This window comes from Abramis brama (genome assembly GCF_963993115.1).
Source record: "Abramis brama genome assembly, chromosome: 15".
Taxonomy (NCBI): domain Eukaryota; kingdom Metazoa; phylum Chordata; class Actinopteri; order Cypriniformes; family Leuciscidae; genus Abramis; species Abramis brama.
In genome coordinates, this window is record NC_139977.1 from 20,535,308 (window position 1) to 20,553,057 (window position 17,750).

General features: G+C 37.6%; 1 protein-coding gene across 5 annotated transcripts in view; it reads right to left on the reverse strand.

The window, feature by feature from the left end:
• gria4b (glutamate receptor, ionotropic, AMPA 4b) overlaps window positions 1–17,750 on the reverse strand; it is a 97,675-nt gene that overhangs the window by 74,543 nt on the left and 5,382 nt on the right. For all 5 annotated transcript variants that reach the window (XM_084137562.1, XM_084137558.1, XM_084137559.1 and 2 more), the window contains exon 2: window positions 17,480–17,638. In XM_084137562.1, coding sequence (XP_083993688.1) covers window positions 17,480–17,638 — 159 coding nt within the window. The remainder of the gene's footprint in view (window positions 1–17,479; window positions 17,639–17,750) is intronic.

Genomic DNA, 17,750 nt, shown 5'->3' on the forward strand with positions numbered 1-17,750 from the left:
ACATTTAAAAAACAACAACATTGCATTACATTATGCCCTGAAAAAACCCCAATGATAAATGAGTTGTAATAAAAGGCCAAGGGTAGAAAATGGCTGCACAGGGACCGAGGTCAAAGTTCAGACCTCACACTCATTTACTACAGTGCCTCTATTTATTGGCTGGATTTAGTGAAAGAAGGACACTTGGGATAGCAGCAGGCCACTGAAGACATCCCGCCAGTCATTCGGAATGTCATGAGATAAAACCATAGACCGTGGTCGTTTATCAATGTAGCGCGATGATTTAGGAGTGCAATTTGTTGGATCTTCAAAAGAACAAATGAATTCATATCGCTCAATAAAAGGACATACCGCAATGACCGCGGAATGGATTAGGAAACATCTGAGTTTTCCAGAGCAGAGGGTCCAAAAGAAATCATAAATAAAAGAGACAGACGATGCCTTAATATGCTTATATTTAGGATTGCCTATGCAGCATTATAACAGAAGTGATTACCGTGCAGAAGAGACGGTTGCTTTGTGTACAGGATGACACAGCAAAACAAGCTTCTCCCCTGATAGCTTATTTAGCCCGCTCTTGAGCGTAGGCTATAAATGTCCATTCTCCTAAGGTCTATTTGAGCTAATCTAAAGTATTTTAAGTCATAATAAGCCAAGATGAATAATTAGGATCCACACTTCCCTGAAGACGCCAGAGGAATAACCCTGGCTGGCCTTATAATATCTACAGGGTGTGTATACTGTATTAATGCCATGATCAATACAGCCAAAGCTTGGATAAAATACAACTTGCTGGATGGACTGAAATAACTATATTATAATGTCCTCAAACCCAAATCAATAAGCCACATTTGGTTGTTATTAAGCAGTAGGATATTGCTTTAATATAACAAGTCATTAAACAAGAAGTTAATTCTGACTTGAGGCCTATTCAGCTAATATTTTACTACAGAAATTGAAAATTATTCAGTCAAGAGCAGAGAGTGATTATCTCGTTCTTTTTTTTTAATCAACATTATTGACAGAGACTGCAGCAAGTATGTTAGGCTGCCGTCACTTTAATATCTAAAGTACTAATCTAAAATACTGACCCACATTCAATTTTCCTAACTGTTTATGTTCATTTAAGACATGAAAACTCGCCAAGTTGGGTATTATTTTTTGTGTTTGTGTGTAACTGACTGTTTAGGTGCGTACCCGAAGTTCAAAGTAGCCTTGCTTGTTGCTCTGTCTCTGACTGTGCACACAGAAAGCCGCCTAGGGAACAGCATGAGAACTCAGCTTTGAGGGGCAATAAGCCATTTCTGAGAAACATTGTTGAAAGTGGATCAGACCTTGCACCACTAGGGCTGGGTATCATTCAAAAATATTCGATATCGATACAGATACCATGACTTCGATATTGGTTCCTGAACGACACTTTTTTCGATACCAATTTTAGGAAGATAATGTTATAGCAGAGGCTGTAACATTAATGTGAAGAGGGGAAAAAAACAAGAAAGCTAAACTGTTAATGCAGCTAACCTTAAGGATAAGCACACTTTACAAGATTTTTCCCATTTAAATTATTAATCAAAAAACGTGTTATTAATTTAAATCATGAAACTTGTTAAACTTAACAGCAATTTATTAAGTTTAACAAAAATTGCATTCTTTAATGTTTTTTTTTTTTTCAAATTCCATTTTATTTTTACCCAGTTCTGTGCTTTCCGTTTTATTTTGTCTATATTCCATTTTGATGTTTAATCAAAATCATATCTAATTAATTGAATTCATAAAAACAACTTAATTTATTAATTTGTATACAATAATAGGGCCCTATGAAATGGTTTTTATTTTTTTTTGTTTGTGTATTTAATTTATTTATTTTTCTGGTAATCAAATGAAGGCATAACACATTAATTTATATTTTATTAAAATGAAAATTAAACCATTCAAATTAAAGCCCTTTAATTTTTTGGCAAACAAGTGTTACACAACAGAGGTTTACTGTTAAAATTATAACACGGAAGAAAATGTGTTTTAATAATAATTGTATTATTATTAGTAGTAGTAGTAGTAGTAGAAGTAGTAGTTAATTTGGGCACATTATACATGCTGCATGCTTATTGTTTCACTGACGTTGACAAGATTAACCCCTCAGGTATCGAAATTTGGTACCGAATGACAAAACATTTTTTTGATACTCGATGGTAACGAGGCAATTCGGTCGGTGCCTAAAAAGTATCGAACTCCATACCCAGCCCTATGAACCACAACACATTTGTAGGCAATCAGCAATACTCATGACTCACTCGTGATGGGGGTGAAGAGAGAGTGAGCAAGAGGGAGTGTTGAAGAAAGACTGTAGAAAAAGAAATGGCTGAGAGACATTACAAAAGAGAAAAGGTCAGAGGAATATCACTGGAAAAAGAAGGGTTATGAACAGACAAGAGCTTTAATTCTTTACTTTAATTATAGGTGCAGTAAGCAAATTTTCAAAAACGGTAAGGAAAAGTTGTCAGACCAAGCACCACAACAAACGTGTAGCCAATCAGCATTAGGTGGCGTATGAGAGAGAGAGAGAGCAAAAGGAAGATTTGTGATTTTGGTGTTTAGCGTCCTTGTTAGCGCATGGGGGTTCGAGACCGACTCAGTAAAGTGTTTGTGAATTTTGAAGGCGGAGCAATTAAGACAGGGGTTGGTTTGTTTGGGTTGATTTCAAATATCAACAGTGTTCAAAAATGATTTTGGGAGATCGCATACTGCACCTTTAATATTAGAAAAGCTTCATTTTTCACAAAGCATTATTTTGGTTCAACTTCAACTTTGGTTTCTCAGAAATCGCTTACTGTTCCTTTAATGCACTTTTACTATTTTGTAATACCAAGCACGTCCCGTATTATTACGAGTCAAGTTACATGATTTGACTGATTTGGACGCTAAGCGCACCGCTTTAAGGGAAAGGAACTTCATTTATCATGATCATTGGAAGGCGAATTCGATTCGAAATTCATTCAATCACACAGCCCTATTATTTAAATCATGTTCATTAATTTCAGAAACCTTGCACTTTTAAATTCCTTTTTAAACACTGAATTCAAATTAAGCATGGTCCACAAGTCTGTGCACATGAGTTGGATACGATACAAAAGCAGCTGTATCAATATTCATATCGGAAAGGAGTATGTGACGATACATTGTCATATCGAGATTTTTAAAACAGCCCTAAAAACAAAGAATTTTTTCCAGCTGATGAATGATAAAAACATTGACAGCAAATCAGAATCCACCCAGCTCAACCATTTAAATAGGCAGATGATATAATTGAAGCATGCACTTAGCCACTTACAAAATGCATTGGTGTGGAAGCTAATATGGTTAGCGTTATAGTTATCTTTATAGATTTCATTCTAGGTGTGAACGAGCCTTAACTCACATTTGAGCACAGAAACATTCTTAAAACAAGTATAAGAATTCAGTATGTAATGTGCAAACAGACAAGTGGAGTGAAACAAACAGTGAAACATCCCAGTGCTGTTGCATTGTTATATCAGATCTTTTGGAAAGCTGCTCAAACAATCAAATTTGAGGACTGGAACTAATAGATTATTTTTCAATAGCAATTCAGAAAGGGCCATGGTCAATGAGGTATAGAGAGCCGACAGGAACAGGAACTTCTGTTCAGCCTGATCTGTGAACACGAAAATTCACTAACAGCATTACTGATCAAATCCCATCTCGCATCTCTATTGCTTCGCTCCTTTCAATTAAAAGCTGCAAATTATGTGTCAACCTCTTTGTACCCCCTTTTAGATTACTGTTTCATTGCATCTTCCTGTCTAATTTTAGTCAAGAAATGATGCTGCCAAGGGGGGTAGGGGAACAGCACAAAAATGAGAAACAGCAATGAGAAAGATTGGGGCAGTACACAAGAGAGGCTTCTAGTCTAACTATCCAAGTAATTAACAGTAAGCAACAGAGTTCACACAAGTCCTCCTCCCGTCTACACCTCCCACATTAAGAGTGTCAAGGGAAAGGGTAGTTACATAACCAACTCAGCAAGGTGGGATAAAAAAATACAGCATAAAAAAATAAATTTAACACTTCTTCCCTAAAATAAACAGTGGACAACAGTTTAGCATTTAATCAAAATGCCTAAAAATGTGAAAGTCAAAACTGAAGAAGTGCACAGGCAAAAGCAATCGATAAAATGGGAAAAATAATCTGCAAATTATTTTAAAGGTTATAAAAAAATTGTGATTTTTTTTTTATGATTTAATGTTAAAGAAACAAAAATCTGTTTTCTGTTTTTTAAATCACATTACCGTAACACTTCAATAATAAAATATAAACATTAGATGAAAAACTTAAACTTGGAAATGTATAAAATTATAAATGTTGTCTTGTCAACTAACTGAAATAAGATTTACTACAAAAATAAAATAAAACTGAAATAAAAAATAAATTAATATATTTGTTTTTAATGACCCAAGTTTGATTTAACCATCAAAATAAGTTGATTTTAAAATCCATTAAATATTAGAGGGAAACAAAACACACTAAACTTGGTTATATTTATCTGACAAAAAAAGAGTAAACTACAGCTACAGGTTTTATTTTACTATATGCAAAAACAAATGCATAGGAAAAACAAAAAGTTCACAGGAAAAGCATACATTGACTACAACATAATCAGAAATCAATCATTTATTTGTTCTCTCTTGTTTTTGCATATGTTCATAATTTCTTTCTGTGGCAGTCTGGCTATGTGTGGACAATCTGGCATGTTTCATTGCATTATCACAAATAAAACAATTGACTCCAAGCGCAATTACACAATATGCTTATAAAATCTTTAACAAATTTGGAATAATTTGAATAAAGATGTCAATTTTCTCCAGGCATCACTTTTGGCCACTAATGTAAATAGACATAAAAAAGCACATACAATTAATAAAAATAAAACAATTTAACTAAAAAAATTACAAAAAATAATGAACTGATTCAAAATATTAATAAATACTACACTGATCTTGACCAAACATTGATGCACCTCTTGATAGAAATAAATGTTGTGATGTTATTTCCATCAAGAGGTGCATCAATTTTTGGTCAAGACCTTGTATTGACGATGCAAAAGTCAAGCACTCCACACATCCCAAAGACTTTCAATGAATTTAAGGTCTAGACTCAGAGGTGCCAATTCATGTGTGAAAATTATTCTTCATTTTAAGCCTGTTGAATCTCAGCTTTGTCATCCTGGAATATGGCCATGATGTGTCTTCCTACTGTACATGGTTGTTTGAGAAATGAAAAGCTACACACTCCATCGATTAGGGTTAGAAGAACTGTTGCCAAACATATAACATGCTAGAAACATAATAATCACTGCAATAATGATCCAATCATAGACTCTTAAGCATTTGCCAATTTAAATCCAAACAGTGACTTTTTTTTGGCTGGGCAGTGTATAGTATACAGTATAAATAAATAACACTGTATTCCTACAGCCGACACATTGAGCGTTACGGCTTCTCCCATTCAAATATCTACATTTTCTCCTTCCATATTTACACTCATAAGAAGTCAATGTCACATCCTTGTTTGTTGTTACTCTTTGTTGGTCAAATTTCAAAGGGAAAATATTAAAATTCCAGTGTACATAACAGGGAAATCTAAACAATTCCTGGAATAATAAAACGGTCTGGTTTTGTACTCTGTGCCATTCCTCACCACCAGGCACTTCTTCATCTTTTCTCCTGTGTCAGCTCTTTGTTGCGTTATCCATCCTTCCATCCATAGCTTTTCATTTCGCTGTCTACACCTCTCCATCATTCTGACTCTCTAATACGCAGAGGTGGCTGACTGACTGATGGAGGTGTGTAGTGCTGATACAGTCATTGCAGATGAGGTTGGGGCTACAGGCCATGACCGATCAAACGTTTTGGCTGTGCCATATGGCAAATGACAGATCTAACAAACAAATAAAAGCAATCTTGCTTCATAGCAAAAATTGCTGCATATATGTAAAGCTTTTATCTCATTACCCGAGAAATAAGATTCAGGCAGGGCTAAAAAATAATCAGATATGATGCATATATCTTACTTATCAATTGCTGCTATCAGAAGCACAAGGCAAATCGGGACAGCTGGGAATAAGGAGATCATATTCTTTTCCTAATCCTTTAAAGAAAAGTGACTCAAATGGAGGTAAGCCAGCATAGAGATTTTTGACTCCATCTTTGTGACTCCATTTTGTTCAAAGTCATCTTTAGTCATGGAAAATGTATTCATAATCAGAATTCTTAATTGCATTGATGATGACAATCCAAAGACCTCATCAAGCATGATTTTACCAATCTCATTGTACTGATTCCTGGTGTATAAAATGCAATGAAGGACAAGGACTCATTAAGGAGCTAATGATTAAGGAAGCGTCACTTTAGCAACTTTTATCTAGCATCACCAAAATTACACTCTTTATATTGTGTTATATAGGACTCCATTGCTTATAAAGGCATGTTCACATTAAGGATGATAACTGTAACTATAAAGTTGTAATAATCATTATAATTGTTTGAGTCCACACTAAGCAGCAGCCATATCACCCAGTAGCCCAAAACTGGTTGCCCACTGAAGCTAAGCAGGGCTGAGCCTGGTCAGTACCTGGATGGGAGACCTTATGGGAAAACCAGGTTGCTGCTGGAAGAGGTGTTCGTGAGGCCAGCAGGGGGTGCTCACCCTGTGGTCTGTGTGGGTCCTAACGCCCCAGTAGTGATGAGGACACTATACTGTCAAAAAGCACCGTCCTTCGGATGAGACGTTAAACTGAGGTCCTGACTCTCTGTGGTCATTAAAAAATCCCTTCGAAAAAGAGTAGGGGTGTAACCTGGCATCCTGGCCAAATCTGCCCATTGGCCTCTGTCCAAATATATACTGATTAGCTTTATCACTCTGTCTCCTCTCCACCAATAAGCTGGCGTGTGGTGGGCGTTCTGGTGCAATATGGCTGCCGTCGCATCATCCAGATGGATGCTGCACATTGGTGGCGGTTGAGGAGATTCCCCCCTTCCATATGTAAAGCGCTTTGAGTGCAGAGAAAAGGGCTATATAAATGTAAATGATTTTTACTAAAGCCATCCACCTATTTTTTAACGTAAGAGTGGACATTTCTAAATTAAATGTGCAAGGCTTTAGTGCACTTTGTTATTCTTCTAGATATTTACCTATAGTAGCTAATGAATCAGAAGTCTCAAACATTCACAAGAAATAGCTTACTGACAACTTGACCATGTACTTGAAAAATTACATGGATGATGATAACAACACAGAGGAAAGATATCATTGGATTCACTTTCAGAATGCTTTTTCCAGGTAATAAAATCAGAATCCAGTCTTTTTTTAAAGAGTTGGGGCATTTTAAGTGGCAGACCCCATGCTTGTAATTGCATTGTAAATACGCTTATAATAAACAGAACGTTATGGTGCATTGGTGTGAAATATGCTAATACAGTTTTCTTTATAGTTACTTGCATATCCTGCTCCATCCACTAACCCTACCCTTCACTATAACTATAAGCTCTAACTTAAGCTGGGGCAACACTAAAAGATTTTTTAAATCTTATAAGATTTTCAAAATGTGAGAAACCACAAACATGACGATAAGAAATCATAGATTTAACCGTTTTGTTCCTGAAAAGTGTGGAGTGCCGCGATGTGATCAGGAAAGCTCACCACACACTAACAGATTCCATTAGCAAACATCCAGAGTCCCATCTGTGAACATGAGAAATCTCGCAAAATCTCTCGCATCAAATGTGACTTTAAAGTAAACAAACATGGTGGACTGCTTTTCACAGAAAATTTGCGGGGTTTAAAAAGACAAATGTTTAGATGAAGTCGTGGAGAAGGTGTGAACATGGACTTTACATGTTACAGCACGAGCTGGAGGTGAGTCTTCCGTCAGCTCGCTTTCTGATTGGATATTGTTTCGTTTCAACATGTTGAATATTTACGGTTCGAGATCGGGGCGGCTCCGACGTTCTACAAAGCAGATTTAATCACTCTTAACAAACCTCACACCACAGGAAAATCTAATAAGATGATCCGTAGAACCATCAAGATAATCAAGACTTTACCTAGGATTGTCAGAAGAGGAGAAATCGTCCCAAACTCGTGCTGAATATCTTGTAGTGTGTATTAACGAATGGCCAACCCCACCCAACCGCTAAACCTACCCTTAATGATGTTATAAGCTCAACCCCAACATCGGCCTGAGACTGCTGGCCTGGCGCTGCTGTCCTCAGACTGCTGTGATGTATGGCTCTGCGGTTCTGCAGTTGGTTATTATTGCATGAGACTGCCCTGGCCCCTCCTAACATCCACAACCACGTCTCTATTTCCCATGTAGCGGTGGTCTGATCCACTGGCAAAAAATTATGAAAGAAGGCTGACAAAGCACTGGACCTGCCAGAGGAGAGTTGAGGGACAGCCACCCCTTCCCCAGCATCAGCCCATCCCTCCCTGCCTGTTGTCCTTGTGCGTGGGTCTAAGGTGATCCATCATTCCAGCCCCCTCGTGTTTCTGAAGCACAGCTTGAAGGACAGAGGAAGACGCCATAGGTAAGAATCCCACGGGGAGAGAAAGGGACTTGGAAAGAGGTTCAGAGGATTTCCAATCTATCGGCTCTACCTGGCCTCGACGGAGACAGTTGCTCAGTGAAGCGAACACTTTGAGGCAGATACAAAGGCTCTAATCTGTGGAGATATTGGCGCAGCGTTAAGATAGATGCAGCAGAACCCATTGAAAAGAAACCATAGAAAATATCTGGCCTCTGCACTAGTTAAAGAATTTCTCGAGAACTCTTTGGTAGATAACCAAGCATTTTTTTAAACATGGCGAAAATTGAATTTTGATAAAAGCAACTGCTCTGTGAAATCCAAATACAAGAAAAAAAAAGGACTAATAATAGTATAAATGTGAAGACATACTGTCCAAATATTGTTTTGTATCAGAGCTGAGTAGTACCACCTCTAAAACCTAAACTCATCTCATACACTACCGTTCAAAAGTTTAGGGTGGGTAGGATTTTTGAAATACAATAAGAGCTGTATTACTGTGAAAAATTACAATATAAAATAATTGTTTTCACTTTTAAAATATTTACAATTTTAATTTATTATTGCAATGGCAATGGCTGAATTGTCAGCATCATTACTCCAGTCTTCAGTACCCCATGATCCTTCAGAAATCATTCTAATATGCTGATTTGCTGTTCAGGAATAATTTCTAATTATTAACAACATTGAAAACAGTTGTGCTGCTACATATTTTTGTGGAAACAGTGATACTGTAAACAGATATACTTTATTGTATTGTAAATGTATTTTACTCACTTTTGAACAATTACATGTCTCCTTGCTGAATAAAAGCATACATTTCTTTAAAAAAAAAAATGAAAAAAGTAGTTTATATAGAGCCAAGAAGTCATATTCACTGTACTGAAACAGTTCATGTGCATAGTTTGTGTAAATAAACAACTCAACGATCTAAACAATTTACTGATCAAATAAATGATTCACTGACTCATTTAAGTTCTTGCATCTTCTTTTTGTGACAAAATATATAAAAAATCACTTCCGTTCATCACTTTTCGAGAGTTCTAGTTTCATTGTATTTTTTTAATAAATTTAGAAAAAAATACCCTTATTTAAATCACAATATCTTCATTAATAAATATTTAGATATTGTGCCATTAAATAGCTTCAGTATGGTTAGCATTTTTTGTTAGTAGTTTGTGATGTTTTGGACATCCCTGTGTGTTCTCTGCACTGTCTGGCCATATTAATGTCTTGTTCAAGGAAACCCTGCACCACACACCCCTCCTTCCCTATAGCCCAAACAGTCCCCTCCATCCCTTCATGATTTACAGATCCTAAACGGAACTCATTCAGAGGCAGGAAGATCGAACCTAACCCAAAAATATACCCCAAGATCCTCAGAGAGCCAGCCGCCCGAGACTTTAAATCAAAAGGTGAATCCCAACCACTCAAAGGGTGTCCAGAGCCCTGCCTCCAGGGGAGAAGAGAGGAAATGGCCCAGCAGAGTGCAAAAAGATATTCTGCCACGCATTTACTAAAACATGTCGGCTCGGCACACTGCAGACTTTTGATGAGGACAAAATAAGTCATAAATACACAATGTAGATATTCTGTCTAAACAACAACATAGACTAGAGGTTTTCAAACTGGGGTTCGAGACAAATGGGTACAAATTGGATACATTTATTTTATACATCTTTTCTCTAAGTTTGCATTACATCAAATTTGACATTATGTTTTCAAAGACTGCTTGGATATCATGAGATTAAATCACAATTATTTTACTCTATTGACAGCAAAAATGTTATGTTTAATTTCAGGTTTATACTGTACATGTACACTAATGGAGGTATACTGGGTAGAAAAACATACAGTGTCAAAATAATAAAAAGTAAATATTTTTCAGATAATATTGTACAAATTTATAATATTAAAATATTCATAAACACATATTTTGACAGTATAAATGGGCCTTTATATATACAAATACATATGCCTTCATATTTTAGTAAAGAGGTCCCTCGCAAGGAGATCCTCATATTTGGGGTTCCGTAGCATCAAAAAGTTTGAAAACCCCTAATATAGACAAAAGGAGATTTTCTTATTTTGTCACAGCTTCATATTATTGACGAATCTTTGTCAATACAGATATCATTCTGTCAATAAAAGGAGAATTGGAGCTGCAAGTAGGAAGCATGACTCTCCATCAAACAACTCGAGATCACTGGAGATTTTCACTCTCTTTTCACTCTCACTGCAGATGGCTGCCGGAAACAACTATTGATTCAGGAATTACAGCGAGACTTAGGCAAACACCAGACCCACGCATTAATGAGCAAGTTGGAGGAAAGACAGATAGAAAGTTACCGTGTTAAAATACTCTATCCATGAGATAGAAAGAGTGAGGCAGAGGGAGAAACAGCGATACGGGATGGATTCTGTTCACAGAGGGATCCAATCTGGAGAAACAGTCCCTACAAGCCCCTGGCTATTTTCGTCACCGCTTGGCTTATGCGGTGTTCTGTCTCTTTTTTTTCTTTTTGGATAGCCAAACCCCTTGGAAGAGAAAGCCTTCTGAGAGAATGATGGGGACAGAGGGACATTGTGGCTTTAAACACACATATGGACACAGTCCTATCTGTTTGCCACATAATCTTCTCTGTTGACAGACCAAACAAAGCAAAGAGACTCTTGCGGTGTTCATAGGCGCCTGATTGAAAGCTTCAAACATTTGAAAACCAGATGGAACATAACAAAGGCACTAGCTGAAGACATTATTTTGTTTCCATACAGCATAATTTCCTCAAACAATCTGTTCTGAGCATCCTGTCTCTGATACGTGCTAATAAAAATGAACAGTTTAAAGTACATTGTGCCACTGGCAAACAGAACTGCAAATATAATTAGTATATGCTGGGCAAAAGGGCGAATCAAGGGCACACAGAGACAGTCAAGGGGGTCTGAAAAATAGTGACTCACCCCAGTGGTGTAGTCTATTTTTTTGTAGTGAGTATACTGTAATATACCCCCTGTAATAAAATGTAGTAAGAGCTACATTTAGCCTTAGATGTTATATGAATATGGTCCCTGAAGCACAGGTTTTATCAGTTGACAATAAAAAATAAAAAAATGAAACATTATAGGCACAAATACAAATTTACTTTTAGAAATGGTGTTTTTGAAAAAAAAAAAAATGGTTTTATTGTTTTGGCAAGTTTAGGCTACTCTTTAAATTGAAACATGTATGCAAACTTGTGTGATATTCCCTTAAAATAACGTTTTAATAGATTTTATTTCATTATTTCATTTTAAAATTTTCATTTCAATTTTTACTTCTTTTTAATTTCTTTGAGTTAGACCAAACTTTTATTTTGGTGGGTTGAAGACATTTGAGTTTCTGTGTGTTTTAATAAACTATTAATATTATTATTATTATTAGGCCTACTTGAAGTATACTCTACTGTGCAATAGTAATATATTTCTGTTATAATTTCTTCAAGTTATACCGAACTTTTATTTTGACAGGTTGTCGTAAAGACATTACAGTTTCTATGTGTTTGTATATGAAACGAATGAATGACTTTTATCAAATGAAATGGTGAAATTCTCGTGAAGTGACTCTCATAGCAGCTCTGCGATGAAGTGCACATGTAGTAGCTCATGTCTCAATACAGTGAAACGCTGAAAACACCACGAGCGTGATCACGCGTGCTTCAGTGTGTGTGTGTGTGTGTGTGTGTGTGTGTGTGTGTGTAGTGGAGCACACAGTGAGCGCTCATTCATTCCCAGAGACGCGTAGAACAATTGCAGTCTCTTTTAACTTTAATATTCACAGACACTAGTCCATATCGAGATTTGATTCATTGTACAGCCCTACTTTTGATTTATTCATTCAAAAATAGCCAAATTCGGTGACGTTCTGCTTAGCAAGCTCCATTTGTGACTGGATTCCGCGATTCGGTGTCGCTTCGCAAACACAGACGGGGTGAATTTATGAATGAAAGTGAAAGTTCTGACACAAAACGAAGTTGTTACACATCCTCACGATTTTTTTTTAAGTAAACTCACACCACTGGATGAGCCAGAGTCAGGTAGCTTGTAGTGCTGCTGCTAGTGTTGCAGATGTTAAATTTTTTGACCTGAACCAGTTTATAAAAGTCAATTGTCGCATTTGTGACCATTTTACTCCAAGCCCCGCTCTAGTGGCACAACAATATTTCAGACATATTTAAGATATCTGATACAACAAGAGACTCTCTGGGGCTAGAACAACTGGAAAAGTAAACATCACAAATGTTTTACTTGCTGCCCTCTTAAAAAACGGTTTAAAAGCACCAATATCACTTCATCCAGCTGCCGTGCTCCTATTATAAAGCAGCGTTCACTCATGTGGCGCTGTGTGTAAATAGGTTGAGTGTAGCTCTGTGGAGAGGGGCATATGCCCATGTGGCGATGCTATCATGCACACTGATGCGACAGTAGGAAACAAACTTGTCTCGGCTATGACTGAATTACACAAAAAGAGACTTGTATCAGCACTATGCTGCTGAGTTGACATACCCACTGCTGAGAAGCTGAAAACATGCCCACTTGCATGACTGTCCTAGAGGTCACACAAATCCCTACTATGCAAAATTGTCCTTCACCCTCCCCAAAAACACGCATTTGTCATTCCCCGCTTAATTTAACCATTGACTATGTAAAATAACACTGCAGAACTGAGAGGATGGAGGGAAAGAAACAGGCGGCTGAAGGCAGAAAGATCATTGGGAGCGAATAATCTGTCCTCTACTCATCCTCCCATGGCAGCGATGGCTCCCCAGCGAGGAATAAAAGCCATCATGTGCAACACACTGCAAACAGAGCTGCAGACAGCCACAGAGGAAGGAAGGAAAGGATGAGATGCCGAGGATGTGGGAGATCGCTGGTAGTCTGACTACTATACAAGCAAGGCTGACGCTCCTCTGCAGTGATTTACGCTGCACTCAAAATGGCGAGTGACGGACCGGGCGATTAATCTGTTTAACTGAAACCGATTGTTCATACACAGTAATAGGACAGGAACTTATCAGGCTGGCTCAAATTACCACGACGATGCTGCGTTAATCTGCTGAGAAGGTTAAACGGGCTATATAAATTTCAGACAAATTCATCTTTATCATTCAAGGGGCCAACTCAATCATCAGGGAACAGGGACTATCATCAGTGTAGAGAACACAGCCTGTTATGAAAACGGATTAGGAGTACAAGTGTACGTTTATACGACAATGATGTACTAAAAACTGAAAAGTTCTTCCTTTGCGTTATTCACGTATAGATGACAACGTTGTCAAAATGATCGCCATTCACACAGATCCGCGAAAACGACTAGAACCGCTGTATTATGCATGCCAGGCCAGTAGTTGGCGATGTCACTTTGTAAAGAAACACCACGCGTCTATAGATTGAACACGTAATACGCACGCGCATGACATCACCATTTTCACAAATTTGTGTTTTTGTAGTTAACATGGAGACAATAACATAAGCAGTACATTTCTTTCTTCTGGCCCAGTTGGGTCAGTAGTTCAGATTTTCACTGGCATAAAGACACACACAAAAAATAAATATACACATTTTTATACAGTTGTAATCAAAATTATTCAACCCTCAAATCAGGTTTATTGGCAAGATTTACAGACTTTCAGCTCTTTGCTATGAACAAATCAAACAAAAGTAATTGAAATAGCTCAACAAAACAAATGTTTCAAGTGGTTTCCTCAAATTCAACTGAAAATGCAACTTTTAATGACTTTTGCAGTCTCAAAATTATTCAACCCCTTCATGGCAAGCATCTTTAGTACTTAGTAGAACACCAATTTGCTGTTATGACCGGAAGCAAACGAGATGTATGACCAGACACCAGCTTCTGGCAGTGTTTCTGAGGAATCTTTAGCCCATTCCGCATGAGCAATGTCCACTAGTTCAGTAATATTCTTGGGTTTGCGTGCTGCAACCGCCTTCAAATCCCAACAGAGATTTTCTATGGGGTTCAAGTCAGGTGACTATGATGGCCACTGTAGAATCTTCCAAGACTTCTTCTGAAACCAGGCCTTGGTTGAATTTGAGGTATGCTTGGGATCATTATCCTGTTGGAAGGTCCAATGATCCCGCTTCAGCTTCTTCGCTGACAGCATGACATTTTCTCCCAGGATTTCCTGATACTTTAAATGAATCCATCTTGCCTTCCACACGCTGTGATCTCGATTCAAACACCCACGCGATCTTCCAATTCGTCTGTCTATTAAACCTTTGACAAAATAATATTGCAACATTCAAATCTGCGTTGGCGCTAACGCTGACCCAGAGAGAGTTGTCATGAAACAGCTTCACAAAAGGTATTTTCAACCTCATAATAGTATCATTATTTCTGTTATACAATAGTTCAAATTATCATAGAAGAACTGGGATAAAAGTTTAAAGTTCAAATATAAACACTGATGTCTACGGTAGCGATCAAAATAGAGTAAATCAGCTTTTGACAGAAACTTGATGCTTAAAATAACGCATTTATCGATTACATTGTTTCGCCACTAGGTGGTGACAAGTGACTGTTAAAAAATGTATTTGTTATTGAATCATTTATTAAAGAGAATGTAGCCTAGTACTGTATGATGCTTCTGAAATAAAAGTCAGAAAGATGTGATGAATTGTTTTTGTAAATATGACTCATCTTTATACGTAATGTACAGTCTGTATAAGTGTATTATTTAACTTTTCCCCATGGTCTAGTGTTACATTTTTATTTTATTTTTTTCGCAATATATTGCAATATCGAATCGCAATACATAACATATCGGCACCCAAGTATCATGATACCATCGAATCGGGAGATAGGTGATAGGCTTTTCAGCATATGCTTCATTCTTCTTCCTCCAAACATACCGCTGATCCATTGTGCCGAAAAGTTCCCAGTTTTGTTTCATCGCTCCACAAACAGAATCCAAAAACGTCTGTGGCTTATTTATATGATTTTGAGCAAATTGGAGCTGACTTTTCTTGTGCTTTTGGGTCAAGTGTGGTGTACGTCTTGGAGGTGTACGTCCTGCCTTCTCAGAAAACTGGTTGCAGCCATTGATAGCTTCCTTTTCTGCCCCATCCAGGTAGTGATCCAGATTTGAACTTGCAAACTATGCTTCCAACAGTGTCTCTATGAACATTTAGTGCCTTTGACATCTTTTTGGATCATGTTCCTTGTTTGTGAAGAGCGATGATATCTTCTTTTAACTTTTTGGACAATTATTTTGACTTTGCCATATTTCTAACATGCAGTTAAACGGTACACTCAATAAACCAAGCCAGTTCAAGTATTTCATGTGTTCTAGCTCATGCAAACCTGGTGCAACTAATGAAGCCCTTGATTAGCTGCATGAGATGTGCTTGAGACAACAACTGTTTTGCAGATTTGTGCTGTTGTGAGGGATTCTATTCAGGGGGTTGAATAAATTTGAGAATGCAGAAGTCATTAAAAGTTGCATTTTCAGTTGAATTTGGGGAAACCACTTACCAGCTATTTAAATTACTTTTGTTTGATTTGTTCATTGCAAACAGCTGAATGTCTGTACATTTTGCCAATAAACCTGATTTGCAATGGGGGTTGAATGATTTTGATTACAATTATACAGCATTATACAAAATTATACAGCAAAAACCTTAACTTCATATTCATATCCAACTGAAAAAAAGAGGCATACAGTTCAAAACACTTCTGACATTCTTATTGTTGAGCTCTGCAGGTGATATTAGAGGGAGGGTCATTTTCTCTAGAGATAATTTAATTGGACAAAAACTGTGTAGTGAAATAGGGGTCATCAAAACATTCCTTCAATTTCCCTGGCAGAGACTGTCAATTTTAAATGTGTGCATCTGCTTCAATCAGTTTTTAAAAGGCTTTAAAAGTAACAGGAAAGCTGCAATTCTCCAATTTTGATTTCATGAGGTTTATGATGCTGTCTCTGAAAGAAACATTTCTTGTGTAGCATATTTTCAAACTTTCCACAAGTACAAATACCTGGGAAGCACAGGTCGCCATATCACTTCATCACAGCACAGTAGATAAGGAACTAGAAAATAAGGAACACCGTATGCTGTGGTTAGTGCCGAGCACTGAAAATTACGTGAAGGAAATAACTAGTGAATTGGGCACAAAGAGGAAGTACCAGAAGTCCAGGCAAAACGTGGCTGAGCTGCACGATTACCCTCTGACCCTATGTCAAAAAATACTGAGCATGATCGCAAGTGACAAAAAAAATTCTGAAAGTATGGAGCACCTCAATGTGACATCATCACCTTATTGTTACTGGTTTAAAGCACAACCACCACTCTGGCCCACATGCCTAAACATGGGACCACACAGAAGACACACCAGAAGGGGTTTATAAACAAACTATGGCAGACCTAGAATGTATTATTGCAAAATCCAAACACAATTTATGCAATGCCAGCACATATGTCAGCAGAATGCACACAAATGCATTCAAACATTCACACACATGAACACACAGTGAGAATACCCGGCTCACGGCATTGGGGGAAGGGTGCATACACAAACATACCGTACACTCCCTACATGCACTTAGCCTGTATTTGTGCCAGTTGAGAGCCGGAGGACAGATTTCACAAAGACACACCAGTGCTGACTGGATGGAAGGCCTTTAGTGCTTCTGTTCAGTTTATGTAGCCAGTATGATTCTCATTAGCCGAAATTGTTTACTATTCATATTGGAAGTGGGACTTGATCTGAACCAACTATATTTCCATCAACATAAGCAATCACCCACTATCTTCTCACAACCCTATTTCTGTTGCTAATTAAGCAGCATTCATGTAAATAGCCAGTATAAGCAGGTTGAACTCACAGGCATTGGTCACGGCAAAGCTGTTGGCTGTCTCAATGTTGTCCACGTGGGGTACCAGGTTAAAAGGGGCCTCGGATGCATTAGGGCTTGTGTTGTGAAGAAAAATGGCCAACCGAAATGCAGTGTACTCCTGATCTGTGTTCCTGATGAACAGCCCGCCTGCAGGAAAGAGGGAGAGACGTAGCGAGAAAGAAAGAAGTCAGGAGAAGAAAAATAACACATTGCACCAAAGACGTCAAATAGGAAACTGGCTATTTGATTAAGAGGAAAA